Here is a 24,174-nt window from a genome sequence, read left to right as displayed (position 1 = left end):
GTACAATTAGTTATATATTCATACCCTAATTACATTAATGTCATGTGTTAAGTCCCCCCACATATTTAAAAAAAAAAAGTTTTTCTTCTGAGGAAAGGTCTGACCTCACCCATTCATATCATCAACATAATCACTCCGGAGAGGTCTTGACTTAAAGTCCGCACAGCTCTAGGTAGTGTGTATCGGGGAGATCTGGGTTGCATCTTCTGAAGAAAGACGCATTTTTGTTACTCCTCTAAACCTTAAGGGGAGTTTTTAGCTTTTGGTCAGCGAGTGGTTCCTGGAAAACATCTGAATCGTTTTATAACCAAACACAGCTGCCGCGCCAGTGTATGTGTGTGTGCGTGACAGTGTGTATGTGTGTGTTCATCCGTATGTGGAAGAGCGAGAGAGAGTGAGGTTATCTGTTTGCTTCCCTTTCCAAAACGGAAAGAAAGAAAAAAGTTTGGACGTCTTTTTCTCCCAGGAACTTTTTTTAGGCATGAACGCCGAGACGTGCGTCTCATACTGCGATATGACATCCATGGATTCATATTATAGCCCCTCTGCACCGCAAGGTAGGGATCATCCGACAAACCCGTTTAGGACATTCCAAGCGAGTGACACCAAATACAGTCCCACTTTCCTGCCCAACAAAGGTCAGGCTTACGGAGAAAAGTCTCGGAGCCCATTCCAACAGGAGTGCCAGTCATTGGATGCCACCGCTGGGGAAGGCACCTTTAACAAATACCACCTCTTCATGCAGAGGTCTTCTTGCAAAACCCCCCCTGAAGGAGGCAAACTGCACCAAGAAAGCGGACACAACGGAGCGCTCATTCCCTGCTATGGTGAGTAAACCACAGTTCTATTTCGAACAAACGGAGATTTCCCGTGTCCCGTGTTGTTTACCCTTATAGAGAAACCACATCAAATGACGACAGAAATTGTGCTTGTGTTCTGTATACACTGCTCGGTGTAAATATCTGTTCACTTGACTGACTATGCCCCCAATTATGAGGGATGTTTTGCGTATTTTCTTCTCAAAGTTGGGAACGTTTTGCCTGTCTCCCCATGCCTCGTAAACAGTTTCCTGTAAATTGAGAAATTCCTTCCAATAACCAGAACCGACGATAAAATAAAAGAAACGGGTGAAGTAATCACGTCTGCTATCATTCCGGGTGTTAGGATAATATCACTAATCGCATATGAACATTTGTCAATGCATGAGTCTTTACAAAGTCAATGTGCTGGACTTCACAACTTACTACCAATATTAGGGCCACAACCATCCCCTGTAACACAATTACGAAGAGGCATAACCTTCCCGACTTTCACATTTTCCCTTTGACGATTGAATTAAATTAGGCTATATTTAATGCGATAATCTGCATTACAATCCTTAATATTATGAATCGGAATCGGACAATTGAATTAACACGTTTTCAAGCATGAAAAATTACCGAGCGTCGAATTGACTTTAATATGGGAAATAGTTTATCAGCGGACTAATATTGTTATTATCCCTAGTCTCTTTAAATCTATAGGCTACTTACTCAATATTTTCTCATGAGCAATAGATATTGGGGGAGTTTGCAAATGTTGAGAATCTATCGATGATACACACACACACACACACATACACACACACACACACACACACACACGTTTCGGCACCTATATGATATCAAGGTAAAGATAATCCGATTCTTATAGAAAATATTGGCCTAACTGATAGCCTATGGTGAACTGAACATTGCTGAACAGCCTGATTTGCTGACCTGACAAAACAACACTGTAAAGGCCTCTGGCCGACACTGTAGAAACGTTGCGTTAGCGTGACTTGAGTATTGGTGACCTTATAGATATTTGTATGACCATACAATACAATGGATCACAAATTCCTAAGCAATATTTGTTTATTTGACAATGAAATACATCTTAGTCATTTAGCAGACGCTCTTATCTAGAGCGACTTACAGTTAGTGAGTGCATACATTTTCATACTGGCCCCCCGTGGGAAACGAACCCACAACCCTGGCGTTGCAAGCGCCATGCTCTACCAACTGAGCTACAGGGGAATACAACCTTTAACTTTGTAACTGGAAACCCACAGTTGCTTTGCGTAAAATGAATATGTGACGCGTAAAATACTTACATGCAACTCTTCATTCTGAATAAGAAATAACACCCTCTACTGAATTACCGAACAATTTCTTCATGTTGAAGATATTCTGCAGAGGTCTAGCAAAGGGCACATCTTGAGCGCAGGAAAATCCGCCCATGCTATAAATTTAAAACAAATACCGCAAAATCCAACGCTTTCTCTAACCATCTGCGAGCAACTTGTGGGTGAGATGAAAACCCACGGACATACAGCGGCTTCTCAGATGATGAACTGGAGGGAAGCATCAAATACAGCGGTAAAAGCTTTACGGAACCTCTCTCAGGAGAGTGGCAACAAGTGCTAAGAAAAATTGTAGGAGTTATTACAAATTTCAAACGTGATTCATTTGTTGTTTACGGTTGAGAAGTCAGTGACCAAAGCCAGATGATATTCGATACGTAGGCCATGAATCCTCAAGAAAATGGTTTACTTGAACAAGACTAAAGCAGTGCTAAAAAAATAAGACTTTCTGCCAAATAATTATTTCAGTCTCACATTTCGAAGTGTCTATAAACTAATTGCTATTAACGTTAGCGTAGTTAGCTCATTTCTAAAACATTTTAATTCAATTTGGCCCAATTCTGTCTCAGGTTTAGGCTACATTTAGATCAAAGATGTCCAACGTTCCTTCATTTAAACGCACATTCTTCAAATATTTTATTACAAAAAGTAAGAGCGCATTGATCGAAACACATGATAGTTTATTGAACGCTATAGATAAAATTAACTTTAATGTAGCGCAAGAGTAAGTAAAAAAGCTCTACAATTTCAATAATCCTTCATTTTTCCCTTCTAAATAATGGATGCCGTGCTGTCATGTTAGAACGTCAACCAGGCGCGTGCGTTGCATTCCCTCTGTGAGGGAAATTTAAGAATATTTCCATATATCTGTGCAATTTAGAAAGTTAAAATGTAATCCCCATTACATCTGACTAATAACATAACAATAACATGTATTTTCCGTTTTTCCTGATCAATTAATAGAAGAAGAAAAAATCGACACTAAAGATGCATGCACAGTGAACATATGGACACTGGACAGTGCTGCTAGCACAAACAACATCCAAATTAAAATTAAATGTCAGATTACTGAAATTATAGAATGAAATTAGAATTCTTAACAATTTCCATCAATATACTAACATCAATTTGCACTGTTGTAAGAATCTGATTTAAAAAATCCATGCATGGGAACGGTTCGATTAAACGAAAGTATAGACTTCACCAAACCTGTTAATGAATCACTATTACAGACATTCTAATGAATGTCTAGTGTAAACGACAGGAGTCCAGTCCTTCTAATGAATGTCTAGTGTAAACGACAGGAGTCCAGTCCTTCTAATGAATGTCTAGTGTAAACGACAGGAGTCCAGTCCTTCTAATGAATGTCTAGTGTAAACGACAGGAGTCCAGTCCTTCTAATGAATGTCTAGTGTAAACGACAGGAGTCCAGTCCTTCTAATGAATGTCTAGTGTAAACGACAGGAGTCCAGTCCTTCTAATGAATGTCTAGTGTAAACGACAGGAGTCCAGTCCTTCTAATGAATGTCTAGTGTAAACGACAGGAGTCCAGTCCTTCTAATGAATGTCTAGTGTAAACGACAGGAGTCCAGTCCTTCTAATGAATGTCTAGTGTAAACGACAGGAGTCCAGTCCTTCTAATGAATGTCTAGTGTAAACGACAGGAGTCCAGTCCTTCTAATGAATGTCTAGTGTAAACGACAGGAGTCCAGTCCTTCTAATGAATATCTAGTGTAAACGACAGGAGTCCAGTCCTTCTAATGAATGTCTAGTGTAAACGACAGGAGTCCAGTCCTTCTAATGAATGTCTAGTGTAAACGACAGGAGTCCAGTCCTTCTAATGAATATCTAGTGTAAACGACAGGAGTCCAGTCCTTCTAATGAATGTCTAGTGTAAACGACAGGAGTCCAGTCCTTCTAATGAATGTCTAGTGTAAACGACAGGAGTCCAGTCCTTCTAATGAATGTCTAGTGTAAACGACAGGAGTCCAGTCCTTCTAATGAATATCTAGTGTAAACGACAGGAGTCCAGTCCTTCTAATGAATGTCTAGTGTAAACGACAGGAGTCCAGTCCTTCTAATGAATGTCTAGTGTAAACGACAGGAGTCCAGTCCTTCTAATGAATGTCTAGTGTAAACGACAGGAGTCCAGTCCTTCTAATGAATATCTAGTGTAAACGACAGGAGTCCAGTCCTTCTAATGAATGTCTAGTGTAAACGACAGGAGTCCAGTCCTTCTAATGAATGTCTAGTGTAAACGACAGGAGTCCAGTCCTTCTAATGAATGTCTAGTGTAAACGACAGGAGTCCAGTCCTTCTAATGAATGTCTAGTGTAAACGACAGGAGTCCAGTCCTTCTAATGAATGTCTAGTGTAAACGACAGGAGTCCAGTCCTTCTAATGAATGTCTAGTGTAAACGACAGGAGTCCAGTCCTTCTAATGAATGTCTAGTGTAAACGACAGGAGTCCAGTCCTTCTAATGAATGTCTAGTGTAAACGACAGGAGTCCAGTCCTTCTAATGAATATCTAGTGTAAACGACAGGAGTCCAGTCCTTCTAATGAATATCTAGTGTAAACGACAGGAGTCCAGTCCTTCTAATGAATGTCTAGTGTAAACGACAGGAGTCCAGTCCTTCTAATGAATGTCTAGTGTAAACGACAGGAGTCCAGTCCTTCTAATGAATGTCTAGTGTAAACGACAGGAGTCCAGTCCTTCTAATGAATGTCTAGTGTAAACGACAGGAGTCCAGTCCTTCTAATGAATGTCTAGTGTAAACGACAGGAGTCCAGTCCTTCTAATGAATGTCTAGTGTAAACGACAGGAGTCCAGTCCTTCTAATGAATGTCTAGTGTAAACGACAGGAGTCCAGTCCTTCTAATGAATGTCTAGTGTAAACGACAGGAGTCCAGTCCTTCTAATGAATGTCTAGTGTAAACGACAGGAGTCCAGTCCTTCTAATGAATGTCTAGTGTAAACGACAGGAGTCCAGTCCTTCTAATGAATGTCTAGTGTAAACGACAGGAGTCCAGTCCTTCTAATGAATGTCTAGTGTAAACGACAGGAGTCCAGTCCTTCGAGAAAATGAAAAAAGGAGGACACAACCAAAGAGGATATAACGAGTTGAGATGTCAATATAAAAGCGAAAGCACTGAATCACTGCTGTCAAGGAGAAGACATTGATCAATTGTCTGGTCTAGCGGGCCAACGTGAGAAAAAGTGCACATGAAGAAACTTTAGTTAAACTTTTCCATGCTGTTCTTATTATTGGCTAATGGCTACCATGATGAGGAGCAGGATGATATTAATCAGGATAAAGATTATATTATTGTTGATGACTAAACTATCATCATCATAACAGTCATAATTGTATTATTACATTATTAAGTATTTACAGCTGAGTTACGGAGGCGGGCTGGGCACTGAAAATATGCCACTAACGTGCCAGAATAGGATTCCTGTCAACCTTAATGAAAGCATATAAACCAATCAGTCTTTTCCTCGCAACATAATTAGTTGAAACGGGTGACGTAACATAGCATAGCCATCAATATAAGATTTAATGATGGTCTGCTGTGCAGATGTTATCGAATCTCTTTGGTTTAATCAAATAACTTTAGACAACAACACAAGAACATGAGACACTTGCTTTGTCAAGAGTATGCAACTGATTGATCACTGCTGGGAATCAATGGAAATAATACTATTTCTACTTCTACTAATAATAATAATAGCTAAACAATAGTTAACCATATGAGCATATTATGATGAATCCGAAGTAATTTACCGTATGCACATCTTTATTATTCAAAAAGCAACAAGTTGCTTGTTACATAGTCATTATATAGCTTCCAATATTTAGATCATTCTGAACAAGAAAATATTCACCTGAAATAAATGAGTAAATAATCCGATCCAAACTTGAACCCTTATGTGCAGTCTTTTCTGCATTGGTCATTTAAGCACATTACGCACGGGCGCGAAACGTGGTATGCCTATAACATTAAGCCTACAAGTTACTAAAATTAAACATAATATTCTGTTTTTCATATATTACATTTCCAATCCTGTGTTATGGCCTTGCGTAACCTTTGGTACGTAATGACTCACAGGAGATGCGTGCTTAATATAGCGCGTAAAAGACCAGGCCGAGACCTGTAAGAAATGACGAATATGCTCGGCATATACAAAGTCAACTAATGAAAACGTGTAGACACAGACTGAAAATTGAATAATCAATGTGAAAGTGCGTTTGAATCACATAATCCTATACTAAAAAACCAAACACATTGTCACACTTTCCTATCAACTCGGGGTCATATTTGCAATGGAATGCGTTTGTGTCCGGGGAAGAGTTTTTATGTTCTGTAAACCTACCAGATCACATAATCACTCACGAGATCTTATTTGGGGTCACGTTTTAAAGACCATGAACCTGGTCTTGGAAGCCTTATTGGTTTCGACCACAGGTATAAGTCATGGTAGGTAATTCAACGGGGACTTTGTGAGTTATTACTTCAATCAGGTTTAAGCAGGTAGGCAGAAATTCCTGGAGCCACAGTCTTTACAATATTTCCCGCTAGACACCGCGGGGGCCTTTGAAGATAATACCAGCGCTGTTTTCGGGAGATTTCAAGGGAGTTTGTTTCTTTTTGCGTTCGGCTGAACTTGCCAGTGACCTGTAGTCTACATAACGTCGGTAGATGTAAAGAAAATGATTTCTGCTGTTAATCCCAAACAAACCGCTATAAATAATACTTAGCCTAATGATGCCATCCTAATGTATCTTATTGAAGCAATAAGTCAGCCACTAAAAAGGAAGTTTACACCAAAGGACATATCTAATATTTTACAACAGATGACACATTCGAATTTGACAATATAAGACTATTTTCTTTCCATGATAAGACCACTCAAAATTGTTATATGACCTTTCAAAACAAAGGTCCCAGTAAAACCTGATGTTCTATGGGTGCACGTTTAGTTTTTTGCCCTAGCACTACACAACTCATCATAAAGCTTTGGTTATTTGAATCAACTGCATAGTGCTAGGACAAAAAAATAAAAACATGCTCCCAGGGGAGGCCCAGGACCAAGTTTGGGAAACCCTGTATATGGTATCACAGGAGGACCCTGGCTGGGTAGACCATGCATGTTTTTACAGTGGCCGTCACCCTTGCAGCAGCCTTGCCTGACCAAAGGTATGGCTGACTCCTCAGATAGAGCGAGCGTTAAAGAGCAGGCAGGAAAACCTCAGCACTACAGGAGACCTCCACCATTAATGTGACTCAGATGTACATCAGCACTTCCCCCAGTTATTGTCATACTTTAAAAGGCCAGCCCCTCATAACCACAGGCAGTCCTTGAGTGTCCAAGAGATGACTGGTTTGTGTAACCTTGCTAAACAAGTGCCGCATACAAACACACAACATGTCACCAATGCAATATTTGGTTATGGGGTGGGTTGCAGGTGATTGAAAGGATCAGTGAATGATTTTGTGGACGTTAACATGCTGTACTGCGCTTGCACATATTTACATACTGTAACAGGAAGGAAACAAATACTTTGTGCCTGCAACTAAGAAATGAGGCAAAGTGAAATGTTTTGTCAACCAAATTGTAAATGACAGCTTGAACCCTTTAGATGTTCCTACAGGTTTTCTATTCCACCATTGAATTATGGTAAAAACTGTTGCTCCAAAACAGTATAGGGTAACAAATGGCAAGGTTTCAACCATTCCTCCATACAAACCTCTTAAGATGAAACAATGGGACACTTTCTACGACCCAACAGTGCAGTTACATTGAGGTTCACTCAGGTTCAGCAGCACTGGACCAACAGTATTCTACTTCAGGGACAACATATACAAGGTCAGTGCATTAGCAGTAGGGGAGAGCAGTCCCTTTCCTAGCCGGGTCTACATGCAGTGATAAAAGCCTGTAGACTCCACTGGACACCAAGGCTCCATAAACCAGACTCCTCTCCTCCAGGTAGGAGGATATTTAGGGCCTGGCTCTGAACATCTAAGGGAGAGTGGCCAAAATTCAACCTGATAAAATCTGACAACAGGTGGCCTTTAAATTGGGGGATTGTGTTCTTTTACATTAAAATATATAAGAAAAATATATAATTTCTTGACTTGGTTTAACACACACAAACAATGCACATTGTCAGAGATAGCTATCCTTGACTTCTCTGCAGTGTCAAAAGTGGTCAGAGTACTCACTGAGAACATAACCTCTAAACTAGGAACATCAATCTCTTTGTATTTTTCTTGAAGCAACAGGAGTTTTCCTCTTATGGTGTTTGACCGTCCTCCCTGAGGACAGGACACAGAGACCTTTAACTCTGGTTTCCTGCCCTTTTTAGAAGAGCTGGACCCCCAAATTCTCCAGAGAGAATCGATCTAAAGCCCAAAGGAATCCAAACAGAAACGCATTTTTTTCCCCGCAACATTTGTAGTCTGGATAACTATTTACTTTAACATTCCAAGAGCTTTTCCAATGAACTATTCGTGAGCTATAGACGGAGAGAGGAAGATCCTTTGTTGTGACATTACAAGCATTTGGTATATAGTTGCGGTTACAATATCATGTTTTCACTCAAAGAGAGGGAGGATATAGGAGGTGTGAATAAACTGTCCTGTGAGATCCTTTCAATCTAGACTGAAGCCACCAAAACACAATCTGCTGCCGTATCTCTCTCTACCGTCTTTAGTACAGCACAACCATTTGAGCCTTTTATTCTGTCCGTCTGTGCTGATTTATTTGAGCAGCGGGTAATAGAAAGCAGCCATGGAAGTGCTGTGAAGCCTGGAGAACCAGGACATACTTCAGCAGGTTGCTGACATGACTAGAGGTGACAAGGACCTAGGATCATTTTACCAGTTAGCTCATATTTTGGCACAGCAATTTACATTAGGCTCAATCTGCCGGCCGGAGTGCGACAGGGCTACAGCGAACCTCCTACTCCAGGCTTCTCTCAGTCCGGCAGTCTGTTCCTCTGCTGTGTAACTAAACCCTCCATAGTTGAGGCCCTCAGAGGATGCTTATTGATCAGACGTACAGCACAAATAATATCTCAGAAGATTAGAGTCTGTAATATCACTTACTGCGGATACATTTACTCAGACGTTATAGTACAGTAAAAAGTTAGCATGTCCATTGGCATGGGCATTGGCACCCATCACAAGCTGAAATTATAAGCATGTTGCTTTTTGAATCACATGATTTCATGTGGTGTTTCCTAATGACAGAGTAGTATGTAAGTTCACATGGGAGCTGCATGTAAAGAATTTTAAGAAGTCTATATGAAATTATGTATTATTTCACAAGCAGAGGATCATTTTTGCTTATTTACAAGTGATTAGAAATTTGTACCACCAAGGACAATCTAGTTGCTCTTTCCACATTGTATTTACTTCAGTATAACAATGCTATTGTTAGATAGCTTCTATATCAGTGTCTTAAAGTGGAATCCACATTATGCTAAGAGGACAGTGACCAACCTCTGTTTTTTATTATGGCATTCCAGTGCACTCGTAAAAATGTATGTTCGCTTCATTGTGGTTTTTAACATCACCCGAGAGATTCAGACCTCACTGGGAAAAGAGGAGGGAACATAACGTCAACTGTTAGATAAACTGAGAGGATCTCACATTAAGAGGCCGTCCCCTCTCAGGGGGTCTCCCTCTGCACTCATTCAAATAACCTCAAATCTATTGGAACATGTAGACTTTCTTTATTTTAGTCATTTTAGTACAGTACTGGTTAAAACCACAGCATACGCAGTGAAATATTATTTTGCATGAACTTTGCATTACACTGGGTATTATATCTCCATCACAACTTAGCAAAATGGAAGTTACGGTGTTGTTACAGTTATTACTGTGTATTTACATGGGTATAAGGGCAGGGGAAAGTGTTTCCAGATATGGTAATAAGTTGGTTTCAGAAAGACAAATAGAGCTTTATTCCTTTGTCTTATGTGTAATTGTCTAACACTGTCTTGACCTTGTTTTAGAGCTAGCCAAACTGTGGAAAAGGCACTGAGTAGCCCCAGCCCAGCCCAGTCTCAGGCTAGTGGACATCCTGCCGTGCTCTAGGGCCTGAGAGAGACTCTCAGACAGATGAAGAACATTGAAGAGAGAGAGGGATGATTGATCAGTGTCTCAGGCTTTATGGATACGCTCCCATAGCAGTTGTTTTTTGGCGCAGCGTGTGCACTTCACAGCAGCCTGATGGGATGAATCATCCCTCTCAGCACAGTCAGTGTTTGACTTCAAAGTGGACGCTTACCTATCAGATGCTCCCAAACTACTGTAGCTATAAGCTAGTCAGAGAGGTACTTATGGAACTTTTTCATCCGTGAGCTGAGGTTTTGTTTACGACGGCAGGCATATGAGAGTGCAGCAGTGATATGAGAAAGGCATGGGCCTAGTGAGCACCAGCTTAGGCTAACCTTGACCTGTTTCAAGGACTGCAATTGACACCATAGCCTACTCATACTGCGGTGCTATTCGTAGTGGTGTCATGGTGCTCCTGACTAGAAACAAGATCGTTTAAGAAGGACTGGTTTGTAAGAACTGCTGAGACTTGACTCCATCTGCCTTTGGGTAGGCGATTAGCTTTGGTTTTGCAAATGGCCGTGTAGGCAGAGGGCTTGCTAATAAGGCTCTCCCCATGCTAATTCCTTGTGGTGACACTCACAGGCTGCAATAAAAGGGATCAATGTCTCTCACATCACTTTTCATTTGTCATGATGTAGGCATGACAAAGTTTACATCTCAACACACCAGTCAGTCTCTCCATCCACTACCTGTGTTAGTTAGTGTCTCTGTCTTTATGTAACAGCCTCACAGCCAGCAGAACGGGCAGGAAGAGAGGACTTCACAGAGTTGGCGGGACTTCAGAGCACAAAGCCTCCCATTACGATTCAATCCATATTCTAAGAAGGGAAAACAAACCAAATTTGAGTTACAAATAAATGCTTAGCAGAGAAAACAGCTTACACAAATTTCCTCTGCTCCCTGGGTCCAGTCAAAACAGGGATCTATCAAGCCTAGACTACACACACTTAATCTCTTTTATTTATGTTTTCTAATATTTTGGGATATTCTTTCGGGTTTGGGAATATTCTGCCATTAATCGCTCTCGGTCACCGCAGGGTGTCTAATTTATAGTGTTTCTTTTAAATGCTGTGAGCTGACCCTAGCCATTCTATTCAATAAAGAGGCTGGGGAGGCGTCCTGTCGCTTTACTGCCAGTTAAATTACACTTTGATGTTCCCCTCTCGTTTTCGACAGCAACTTAGCGTCTGTCCCCAGTGAAGTTCTGACCCTTGCTAACTTTAAGGGGTCCAGCACTGATATCCAAGGGCAGGGACTATAGTCATTTACCCCTCATAGCATAGCTGCTATGATGATCATATTTATTACTCTAACATGACCATTTTTTTTCTAATTTTGACATTTTCTGTGGACACATCTTTTTTAATGACTTACAGTGCAAAATATAAAATTACGTTTGAAGACATTTTCTATGGGGAAATGTAGACGCTATTAAAAGGGGTTTACAAGACCCTGTGTTGCTCTGCAGGCAGGTGTGAATACTCTTAAGGTTAAACTGCCAATTAGTTCTCTGATTTAACCTCACCCCTCTTCTCTCTCACCCACTGATGAACTCTCCTTTCAGACCCTCTTGGTTTCAGCTTGGTCAGATCTGGACTGATTTTGTAGAGTATTCTGTTTCCTTGACATTGTAAAGAATAATATTAAGATTTCAGTTCTGAACTACCTTGTACTTCAACACAGCAACAGTTTTGTATCACATCTCATTATTTCTAACTTTAATCAAACATACAAATAGCATAAGACAGCAGTTATAAAACTGGAAAGGAACAGGGAAGCTATTTCAATTTTAGATCACAGCAGTAGTACAGTCACTGTAGACTTGGTATGTCAGATCCCTAACAGGGTTGGGGAAGACAAAGAACAATGGGCTCCAGACTTGCCTCTCTCCGTCAGAGAGTTGTAATTGGAACTGATGTGGAATCTTGGATCCAAAGTAAAAAAGAAAAAAATCAGTGGTTGCGTTTCAAAACACTGTTGTAGAGCAGATTCCTCTAAATGGGAAACACGCATGCTATGAGGTTTTAGTGGAAGGGACTGAGGAGTTTATTGTCTGCTTGCTTCCAAGTGTTGTATAAGGGATGCTGAGATCTAGATCTGTATAAAAGGTGAAAGGTGAAAATGAGAGGGGGGTTAACTGTAACCACTGATAAATTACAGCAGCATGTCAGAATATATCCTGGCATAGAGACAGAAGTGTCTTTGCTTGATATAGTATATAACATATCATACTTTCACTAAGCCCAAATATGATTGTGTAATCCAATCAGCTAAGGTGAAAGTGTCTGAGGATTAGTTATCTTCAGGAAAATCCACCATGATGCTAAAAGGAAATGTCTGCCTCCCCCATCAGTGATCATGATACTGCATTTAGTGATGACTGATAAGCTCTTTACTTCCATAGGAGAGGTGGAGAAAATATTACCTCTGCTATTTCAGATGGACCTCTCCATGCCAATTACTCTCAGTGGGCTTCTCTCTACAGGCATATCTCCTTCTACCCGTCTTTTACTAACCCAACTCTGTTAACAGGAAGAAACAATTCAACATTAGCCTTTAATGGCTAAGTTCACTCAGGGCTCCCTCCACTGCATGGGTATCCTGACAGACATGATTTGCAGTAAGACTTTCTCATGTTCCTCATCCATATAGCCCAGCCCCCGGGAGGTCCCACTGCTGTTGACCTTGGGCAGTGGAGTATGTCTCGCCTCTCAGCCACGACCCACCGCACGGATAACAAGTGGGAGATTGTCACAACAAAAACCATCAATGACACAGGGCATAAACAAGAGTCTTTGATCAGCAGAGAGCCTTTGATTTCAAACAGCCTGACAGCCTTGCCTTGTTGGGACCATCGGTGCAGGGCATATGAGGGAATAACTAGAAATGATTTACGTTTTGGTAAATGCGTTGAGGTCGCTCCTCTCAGGCTTAACAGGATGTGTCAGTCCTGGGCAGGCAGCAGGCAATGTGGGAGCCATTATACCCCTGGCCAGGGCCCGGGCCCCGGTCGATGCTGTCTGCCTGCCTGACAGTCCACAGTGGCCAGGGTGCTCGGCAGCAGCCCAGGGAAGGCAAACTGACACAGCCAGAGAGAGTGAGCGTGCTGCTGAGACGGCTCAAATCAGACCCTCACGATTAATTACCAACAACAGGAGTAATCTTTTTCCTCATAGCCAACTCTGAGGGAAAAGCTTTAACTTACAGTAGTTGGAGGTTTTGAGAATCAGACGGGTGAAACATACAGTGGGGAAAAAAAGTATTTAGTCAGCCACCAATTGTGCAAGTTCTCCCACTTAAAAGATGAGAGAGGCCTGTAATTTTCATCATAGGTACACGTCAACTATGACAGACAAATTGAGAAAAAAAATCCAGAAAATCACATTGTAGGATTTTTAATGAATTTATTTGCAAATTATGGTGGAAAATAAGTATTTGGTCAATAACAAAAGTTTCTCAATACTTTGTTATATACCCTTTGTTGGCAATGACACAGGTCAAACGTTTTCTGTAAGTCTTCACAAGGTTTTCACACACTGTTGCTGGTATTTTGGCCCATTCCTCCATGCAGATCTCCTCTAGAGCAGTGATGTTTTGGGGCTGTCGCTGGTCAACACAGACTTTCAACTCCCTCCAAAGATTTTCTATGGGGTTGAGATCTGGAGACTGGCTAGGCCACTCCAGGACCTTGAAATGCTTCTTACGAAGCCACTCCTTCGTTGCCCGGGCAGTGTGTTTGGGATCATTGTCATGCTGAAAGACCCAGCCACGTTTCATCTTCAATGCCCTTGCTGATGGAAGGAGGTTTTCACTCAAAATCTCACGATACATGGCCCCATTCATTCTTTCCTTTACACGGATCAGTCGTCCTGGTCCCTTTGCAGAAAAACAGCCCCAAAGCATGATGTTTCCACCCCATGCTTCACAGTAGGTATGGTGTTCTTTGGATGCAACTCAGCATTCTTTGTCCTCCAAACACGACGAGTTGAGTTTTTACCAAAAAGTTCTATTTTGGTTTCATCTGACCATATGACATTCTCCCAATCCTCTTCTGGATCATCCAAATGCACTCTAGCAAACTTCAGACGGGCCTGGACATGTACTGGCTTAAGCAGGGGGACACGTCTGGCACTGCAGGATTTGAGTCCCTGGTGGCGTAGTGTGTTACTGATGGTAGGCTTTGTTACTTTGGTCCCAGCTCTCTGCAGGTCATTCACTAGGTCCCCCCGTGTGGTTCTGGGATTTTTGCTCACCGTTCTTGTGATCATTTTGACCCCACGGGGTGAGATCTTGTGTGGAGCCCCAGATCGAGGGAGATTATCAGTGGTCTTGTATGTCTTCCATTTCCTAATAATTGCTCCCACAGTTGATTTCTTAAAACCAAGCTGCTTACCTATTGCAGATTCAGTCTTCCCAGCCTGGTGCAGGTCTGCAATTTTGTTTCTGGTGTCCTTTGACAGCTCTTTGGTCTTGGCCATAGTGGAGTTTGGAGTGTGACTGTTTGAGGTTGTGGACAGGTGTCTTTTATACTGATAACAAGTTCAAACAGGTGCCATTAATACAGGTAACGAGTGGAGGACAGAGGAGCCTCTTAAAGAAGAAGTTACAGGTCTGTGAGAACCAGAAATCTTGCTTGTTTGTAGGTGACCAAATACTTATTTTCCACCATAATTTGCAAATAAATTCATTAAGAATCCTACAATGTGATTTTCTGGAATTTCTGGGGCTGTTTTTCTGCAAAGGGACCAGGACGACTGATCCGTGTAAAGGAAAGAATGAATGGGGCCATGTATCGTGAGATTTTGAGTGAAAACCTCCTTCCATCAGCAAGGGCATTGAAGATGAAACGTGGCTGGGTCTTTCAGCATGACAATGATCCCAAACACACTGCCCGGGCAACGAAGGAGTGGCTTCGTAAGAAGCATTTCAAGGTCCTGGAGTGGCCTAGCCAGTCTCCAGATCTCAACCCCATAGAAAATCTTTGGAGGGAGTTGAAAGTCCGTGTTGCCCAGCCACAGCCCCAAAACATCACTGCTCTAGAGGAGATCTGCATGGAGGAATGGGCCAAAATACCAGCAACAGTGTGTGAAAACCTTGTGAAGACTTACAGAAAACGTTTGACCTGTGTCATTGCCAACAAAGGGTATATAACAAAGTATTGAGAAACTTTTGTTATTGACCAAATACTTATTTTCCACCATAATTTGCAAATAAATTCATTAAAAATCCTACAATGTGATTTTCTGGATTTTTTTCTTCTCAATTTGTCTGTCATAGTTGATGTGTACCTATGATGAAAATTACAGGCCTCTCTCATCTTTTTAAGTGGGAGAACTTGCACAATTGGTGGCTGACTAAATACTTTTTTCCCCCACTGTAACAGTGCAACATTGATTGGTATAAGTGAACAACTTAATTACAGTGCTATGGTAGGAAGTGGGGCTTTCCCTAAGTGTGGCCCCTGCAGTAAACAAATCCTACAACACAAGGCTTGTATTTCTGATGGTGTCATTGACTGTTATGCGGTTTAGCGTTCGCATGGTTACCCAGCTCCCTTTACCCAAGTCCTTGAAAGATGTGTGTGTAGGGCGGGGGACCGGGGGTGTGTGTATCATCAGATGAGCTATCAGGTCCCCTCACCTTGCAGCACATTACCCAACAAGGCTCTGTGTGGAGGGCCAGAGGGCATGCTGCCCTGCTGTGTTGAGAGCAGTATGCACACCAGAAGCTCACATGCACACCTACACCCCATGGCTCTAACTTGACAAGGCTTTACCCCAGCCTCAGATAAGAAATGAGCACGTCCCAACCCTGGGCTCCCTAAAATAACTCCCTGTCTCTTAGAGCTAAGCTAAACAGAGGGGAGCGTAGTGCTTGGACTCACCACTAGACTGAGCCAGAGGGGACATCACCAAGCAGAGGGGTTGAGAGGCAGATGTGAGGTTTGGCTTGGACCCCAAACAATATTCTATACCCCCTTGAACACCCTAGAGCCAAAGGGGAAGGGTTTGCAGTTCATTTGAGTGAGTATGACAACACATTGCCTTCCCAGGACCCCAAACAGACCCCTTAATAGAAGCCGTAATGGAGAGAGTTTAATGATCCACAGGCAGGGAGGGCAGTAAGGGCACAGAGGATTGGCGATGTAGTGGAATAATGAATGAGACGGCACACTGGCACAGACAGCATCATGGGAATTTATGATCAGTAGGCTGACTGAGGTTTCACGGCTAGGCTGCTGTGTGTGTTTCCCATCGCTACAAATTACCGTCCAGCAGATTGCCACTGACACTCTTGTTGCCGGGTTAGTTTGGTTGTGTTACTAAGTGAGCTTCAGCTTGCAACCGCACCACAGACCACGCCCAGCCCACGCCTGCGTTGAAGACCTGAGTTCCCCCAGCGTAAGACCTGACTCCAACCCCAACCATACTGAGAGAGAGAGAGAGAGAATGTGAAAACCTGTAATTTTCTATTAGTCTGCAATTACTGCCTGCCAGGGTGTCTGTTTCCATGATTTATGAGCAGCAGTATGGAAGGAGTGTTCTGGGAGTCACACAGCTTATACACACACTCCTAACCACACCCTTAACCAGAGTCCAGACCTGGAACTAACTGACCAGGAAGCTTTCAAAGAACAACATGGTGCAAGAGTCATTTGGTCCTTGTGCTTGTGCTACATAATACTGTAAACACAGTCTAAATTAGTTTTCTGTTGCACGTCAGTCCCAACACATATGGTGTCAATGATAACCAAATACATAATTATTCAGCACAGTGCTAGATATAATGTGCTCTAACACCTTACTTCTCTCATCCTTTCTCCAGGTAAAGACAGCTCAGGACTGACAGACTCTGACCTGACCCCGAACTCCGACCCCTCTGGGATGGACGGCAGCTACCTGAGTGTGAAGGATCAAGGCGTGAAGGGCCCGTCGGACCGACCGGGCTCGGACATGGCCAGCCCCATGGACAAGGGCGAGGGTGAGAGCAACAAGGGCAAGAAGAGGCGTAACCGCACCACGTTCACCAGCTACCAACTGGAGGAGCTGGAGAAGGTCTTCCAGAAGACCCACTACCCTGATGTGTACGCCCGCGAGCAACTGGCCCTCAGGACTGACCTGACTGAAGCCCGTGTACAGGTAAGACTGGTTCACCTGAGCGGAACTCTACTGCTAACCACTACTTACTCAGGTTCTGTGAAGATCTGTGACTTCAGTCTAGCAGTATCACTTTCATTACACATCAATAACAGTGATGATCACCATTATAAACAGAATAACAATTGGTAGAGTTCTAAACTTGAGCATCCTTTCCTTTAGGCCACGACTAGCCAAACAAGAACAATGACCAATGCTATCTCGAATCAGATGGCGGCTGTATGTTATTGAGAGGACTTTAACAAAAACCGGACACAGCTAATGATTAGGAGACTGTGGATAGAACCACATTAATCCCTCAACATCTGTGGCTTTGGAGAGAAAACGTCACCAAGCCACCAGGGTGAGAGTGAGAGTTATCTGGTAATGTGGGAGTAGGGGAGTAGGGGCCAACGCAGGGCAGGGGGCCCCCAGGGGCTGAGGCTGGAGCTGGGCCTCATATGTTCACTTTCAAGGGAGTAGACCTTCATCCACATATGAGGAGACACGCTTGATTCTGCTCAGCTCCACAACCTAGCCTGCACCTGAACCCCTGGACTTCTGAACTTCTGAACTGAGTACTGCAAGTGGCTAACCAGGTCTGGGGCTACAAACATACAACCTTCCTGTGACCTTCCCCTTTCATTTACATATAATCCGTCCATGACTACTGCCGCATTCCAGCATTGGTGGATAGCTGATGAGACCCCCCTCGCTCGTAGCACAGATACAGACACAGACACACACACACACACAAAGTCTACCAAAAGCCCTTGGATTCATTGTGTTTTTCTTTCATTAACATCCTGTTCAGGAAAGAATGTGTCCCTCCCATGGTCTCGTAGGTAGGTGTGAAAACCTTCCCCTGAGCCTCTGGTAAATTGTGAGGTTCGCAGCAACCATCATGCACTAATCCATAGGAAACATGCCAGAATATACAGTACAACACTGACACCAATATCTGTAAATGCAAACGTCATGTGAAAGTAAAGATAGCAAGTGCTCTGTGAAAGAGTCTGAGGGATGAGATCAGGCTGGATCGGGTCTTTATATGACATGTGCTGGCGCAGTGGCAAGAAACCCCTCACAGTGAAACACAGGAAGTCCCTGAAGCCAGAGGGTTGTAATTCAGCCTAGAGCCCCCCCCCCCCCCCCCCCCTCTCTCTCTCTCTCTCTGAAGGTATGCTATTCCTATAGCTATAAGAGGGCTGGTTCAGCTGGGCCCTTTACAGCCTAAGCCCTCCCACTGGCCCTCTTAAACCATTCAAGTTAAAAGATAAAAGACACAAGATGCCTCGTCAGTCAAATAACTTTACTCAGAAAAACTGAGCTTCACACCTCATGAATTCTGCATCTAAAGTGGACAAACTGTTCAACTAAATCCACAAGAATTTGTCCTGCTATAAAGCTCATAGTACTGTACGTTTTGGTCGATTGGAATTCCACTGAGATTTCAGTTTTGTGGTTGTCAATAGATTTCCAAACAAATACTTCCTGATCAAGGCAGTGTTTTTCAGATAGTAACTGAAATACCCTCTCTTTAGTCCACTTAACGAGACTGAACAAGAGGAGCTTGTAAACTTGCCTGACTATAAACATTAGCCAGAGAAATGTTTGTTTTTTCTGTCTACTGGTTTCAAAGGGAGGAAGTCGGTTGAGCTCTGAGTCATATGCACTCCAGATACATCTACAGGTCACAGGTCAAGGGTTTCAATAACATCACGTCTCTCAGACTACCTTGCTGTCAGTCCACAGCTCTGAGGCTGCTGGACGTTGTTTGACATGGAGTATATAAGGCTAAATGAAATGCCAATATGAGTTAAGGACCAAACTACAGACCTTAGTTAATATAAAACAGGACAGCAACCCATCAGAAAGCATAATAACAAATCATGTAAATATGATATTAGATATTAGATGTTGTGCTCACTCAGCTGGGTAACTATACAAGGTAGAAATACTTAGTCATTGTATACCCCCCATTGTGTACTATTTGCAGGTCCATTTGGGCTGTGCTATAGTATGGAAACAGCAGTGGCAGATTATCAATCCTCAAAGCTGGTCTCTGACTTCAAAGTGGCTGTATCCCCATGCAGCTTCCCTGCCAGGACAGTTTGGCATTTCTGTGTTCTTTCTCTCTGTGCTGGAACATAACTAAAGCCTCATAGTAAGTCTCTAAGCTACTTTAGCTGTCAACGTCTTTGCCAATTACTGTCACTACCCAGTGTGCACACACAAACACTTAGCTCTGTGGAACAGAACCTGTCTAGGGAGAAGTCGGACAGAAAGCACAAACAAACAGTATCTGTTGGTAGATAGATACTCACTGTCCCAACATGATCAACAGCTCTACTGGTGGGTCACTGTCAAAAGACACAAAGGAAGAAGGTGCATGTGAACCAAGGAGTGAGTCCATCCAACTATCATAGCGTACTCTTTACAATCTCTTCTCCACATCATTTATAATTGTAGTTGATGAGGGGCTTCATTGGCAATAGAAGCTAGTGAGTATTTGGGTTGTGTGAGACTGTTGAAAGAAAGACATGAAGACAGAGAGAGAAGGAAAGAGACAGATGACAGCAGTGAGAGGAGAGGAGAGGTGAGGAGGGAGCGTAGCTGTCCTTCTCTCTTGTCTGTGTGGCTCCTCTGGGTTGGAGGGGGGAGCATCGGAAAGCCAGGGGTTTAGGTGTCAGGAAATTAAACATAAAATGAAAACAAGCTCTGATTTGAACATTCTCCCATGTCACTTTTCAATTTCCCAAATTCCCTACTCAGATTTATAGAGGGAGGAAGAGTGTGAGTAAGTGAAATAAATAAATAAATAAATAAATAATAAATGACAGAGGAGAGATAGAAATAATGTCAGGGGGCAGAAAGAAAAAGGGGGGGAAATGTGCTACTTTTGTTCTCTCTCACAAAAATGTTCTGATACCATATACTGCCCATATATTCCCTGTATCAGTGTAATCAGTGAGTAAAGCTTTCTAAACAGACGATGTGAAGCTTAGGGACAGTGCTCTCTGTGCTCTGTGCCTTGACATTAAGTGCAATCACAGTCAGGCTGATATCAGGTTACCCAGCTCTGAGATAGGCCCTATGACGTTGTGTGGGGGAGGGCGCCAGGCCTAAGCCCATCTGAGACTGACTCTATTTAGATCACTTTCACCAGCTTTGATGGAAATTTAAACACAATAATGCTTTCAATAAACAACCGTTTTAGGCTCAGATGTCAAAAGTAATTACAGCACACTTTTGTCATGAGAAAATTGGCCTGTTCCTGTCAGAAGACAAAGGAACGGAGGGAAGAGTCTGTAAACGTTTTGTTTTGAGTACTCAAGTGAAAACCTCCTCTCCACATTGTCTGTATTAGAGGCCTAGAGATCCTTCCTTTCTCCTCTCTTCTCCTCTCTGATTGCCCACCCCGCCCAGGGAATCAGACCAACGGATTTATTATTTCACCCTCTTTTTAATTATACCTCCGAAAGTCTGTGTATGTGTGTGTGTGTATGTGTGTATGCACGTGTATGTGTACTTGGTTGACGGAAAGGGAAAATTGCACATCAGTGGCTGTGTAAACCACAAACTGATTGACCAAAGGCTCATCCTCAGAACCAAGTTCAAACTCTGTGACAAATCAAGATTGCAAAACAAAGGAGGCGCTCCCTTTGAATAGGCCTCCACTTCGCGAATCAATAAATAGATGGAGTTAATCTGAGAGGAAGAGGGATCACAGGGAAAGGAATTTCTGGCTGCTTTTGAGACTTTAAGCTTGCTTTATCTACAGAGCAGCGCATACTTTCACTTTTTTCCACTAAGAGTTTCGGCACATTGATGTCTGTGCAGATAGCACAGTCGTTTGGCTGTGATCCTCAGAACCCTTTTTCCATAGAGAAAAGAATAGTGTTATTTGCATCTATCAGAAAGGCATTCTCCTGAGATGTGGTGGAAAGTTATAGTTTAAAGCTTCAGGATTACTGGTCCAGTACTAACTCCGCCCCGGCCCCCACTGACTCCCCCACTCCCCCATCTCCCCTCCACATCTCCCCCTCCATCCCAACCTCCTGCCTCCTGCTGCTGATGGCGCTGATAGGAGGGAACTCAGAGGAGGCCTTCACATGGCCTGTCAACTCCCCGAGACGTCAAACTCCAGCCAGGTCTCTGCTTTCTCTGAGAGAGGGAGACTGTGAAAAATAAGCTATGCACACGGGCCAAGGCCCAGGGCTGAGGGGCAGAGAGAGTCCCCTTCTCTATGAGCGCCCTGTGAGGCCAACCCTGGAGGTTCCTGGACTGTTTCTCAGGTGCCTGACCACGCTGCTGTACAGTGTTTACCCACAGTTCACCCAGCCTCACTGACACACTGAGCCCCAGGCCTAAGAGACACATGGCAGTCTCTTTCCTCCCCTTACAGCTCAAAGACACGGAGCAGCGCCACAATTATAATCACAACAGTGTTTGTGCAAGTTATGTGCTATGTATATTGTACTGTAGGCCTACATATTATTTGAGTTCTATTGGATGTTCAGGGAAAACATGTATGACTATCTTCTTCTTTGAACTATGCTCTAAAAATGTAACTATAGGTATCTATGGATCCTATGTGACTATGTGACTCAGTCCTGACCTTTGCCCAGCAGGTGTGGTTCCAGAATCGCCGAGCCAAATGGAGGAAGAGGGAGCGCTTTGGTCAGATGCAGCAAGTCAGGACACACTTCTCCACGGCGTACGAGCTGCCTCTTCTAGCCAGACCTGAGAACTATGCACAGGTAAAAATAATAATAAATAATACAGTAATTGAACGTATTTACATAGCGTTTTTTTCAAATGCTCAAACAAAATGCTTACATTTTGTTTAAGTTTGGATGAAACACAGCAACCATTTGTGCCAGAATGCTCATCACCCATCAGCTATCATGGTGGAGGCCTTGGAGGAGCAGAGTGGGGTTACTTACATCTTATGGGTGTTACAGACAAAGGATTTGAGAGAGCAGTTCAAGCTGAGGGGGAGGCCTTTCTCTGTGATGCAATGACAGATCAGCAAGCCCAGATGAGGCAGCTCCTCTTCCTGTTCTCTCCTCTCTCTGTCTGCCCCCCAGAGAGTGAGGTCAGCCTGGCTCCAGTGACAGGCCAGACACACCCTCACATAGACCCAGAGAACCCTCCATTTATTATTCATCTGCACAGAGGGTCAGAGGGCAGGTGTGTGTGTGTGTGTGTGTGTGTGTGTGTGTGTGTGTGTGTGTGTGTGTGTGTGTGTGTGTGTGTGATGCTGTGGAATGCAGTTCTGTGCACATCTGGCCACTCCATGCGAGTCTCCAGCACCACTACCCCGGCCCCCATCTCAAACACCCACACCCCCACACCCACATCCCTATCAGCTCCCTGACCACCGCATCTCTCTCTCCGTCTGTGGAGGAGGGTGACAGGAAGCATGGAGATTACTAAAACAGCCAGGCAAGGTGTTGAAGGACTGAGGTAGGAGGGAAATGTCTTTCCCTTCAACTTATGTATCTACCTAGCAGCAACACTACAATAGGGTTTTCAACATTAAAATATTGGGCTATGGATAAGTAGACTATGATGTGAACGTTGCTCCACAGAGTTGATAGGTTAATTAATCATTCAAGTCGATTTGACAGACCATGGTGAGTATCGTAGGCTTCTTGATCTTCTTAGCCTATTTGTAAAGGGTTTTACCATAAAAGGTCTACCTCGTCTTTAGGCCATTGTGCGCGCCGGGCGCTATACCGAGGAAGAGACACGTGAAGACTGGTGCTCAAGATAATACTTTTTTGGGGAGTGAGCGATGTCGAATGATGAACTTTACTGCAGAAGCTAAACATGACCTTAAATAATTGTGCAACTTGTGCTTTATTGCATTAGTATCCTAGGTTGGTGCTTTTGTTTGTAAACAGGACTGTCACACACACATCACACATCCTTCATTCTGCAATAGGCCTACTTTATAATTATATTCAGTCCACAGAGGGTGTCTGAAAAAACTAAGCACTGACTCACCCAAATAGTTTTGGTATTTACAGTGACCCTGTCCTCTCTTTGCGTTTCAGATCCAGAACCCATCATGGATTGGTGGCGGCAGCGGAGCGTCTCCTGTACCAGGCTGCGTAGTGCCCTGTGACACAGTCACGTCCTGTATGACCCCTCACCCTCACTCCGGCAGCGGCGTATCTGACTTCCTGGGCGTCCCGAACCCTGGGGGTCACATGGGACAGACGCACATGGGCAGCCTGTTTGGGGGTCCTGGCATGGGGTCAGGGATCAACGGGTACGATTTGAACAGCATGGACCCGGACCGCAAGTCCTCCAGCATCGCCGCCTTGCGCATGAAGGCCAAGGAGCACAGTGCAGCCATCTCCTGGGCAACATGATGCCTCAACAGCAGCAGGACGGGCCTCTGGGAACCCCACCACGTCCAAACCAAGCCAAAGCAGATAGGGGAGGCAGTCTGTGCTACTATAACAGAAATATTGATAATCTAAAATACTAATGATGATAAAAGCCATAGCAAATTGCTGAAGAGGAGAGAAAGGAGATCTGGACAATGGACTTCTTTACTTTGTGTCTCTGATGGGAGAGACCAGTGGACATCAGAGATGAACAACATTCAGTCAGTCAATCAGTTAGTCAAAGCATGAGGTGAGAGGCAGGAAATCGAGAATCCTTCAAGAGACAAATTAATTGGTTGCTTGTTGGAAACAATGTGCTGGTTATACAGTAATTATAAACT

General features: G+C 43.3%; 1 protein-coding gene across 1 annotated transcript; it reads left to right on the top strand.

Moving 5' to 3' along the window:
* Positions 1 to 368: 368 nt before the first annotated feature.
* alx4a (ALX homeobox 4a) lies at positions 369 to 24,174 on the top strand. Its single transcript, XM_084153969.1, has 4 exons — positions 369 to 827; positions 17,119 to 17,432; positions 22,064 to 22,192; positions 23,495 to 24,174. The coding sequence occupies exons 1-4, from the start codon at positions 482 to 484 to the stop codon at positions 23,813 to 23,815; spliced, it is 1,110 nt and encodes a 369-aa protein (XP_084010095.1). The 5' UTR covers positions 369 to 481; the 3' UTR covers positions 23,816 to 24,174.

The sequence above is a fragment of the Coregonus lavaretus genome, assembly GCF_964263955.1.
Source record: "Coregonus lavaretus genome assembly, chromosome: 37".
Taxonomy (NCBI): Eukaryota; Metazoa; Chordata; class Actinopteri; order Salmoniformes; family Salmonidae; genus Coregonus; species Coregonus lavaretus.
This window is presented reverse-complemented; position numbering and strand designations above follow the sequence as displayed.

Bases quoted from the DNA above. Each gene is read 5' to 3' on its own strand.
- alx4a (XM_084153969.1), top strand. From the start codon at position 482: ATGAACGCCGAGACGTGCGTCTCATACTGCGATATGACATCCATGGAT. The intron at 828-17,118 runs GTGAGTAAACCA...TCCTTTCTCCAG, and splicing joins AGCGCTCATTCCCTGCTATG to GTAAAGACAGCTCAGGACTG. The intron at 22,193-23,494 runs GTAAAAATAATA...TTTGCGTTTCAG, and splicing joins GACCTGAGAACTATGCACAG to ATCCAGAACCCATCATGGAT.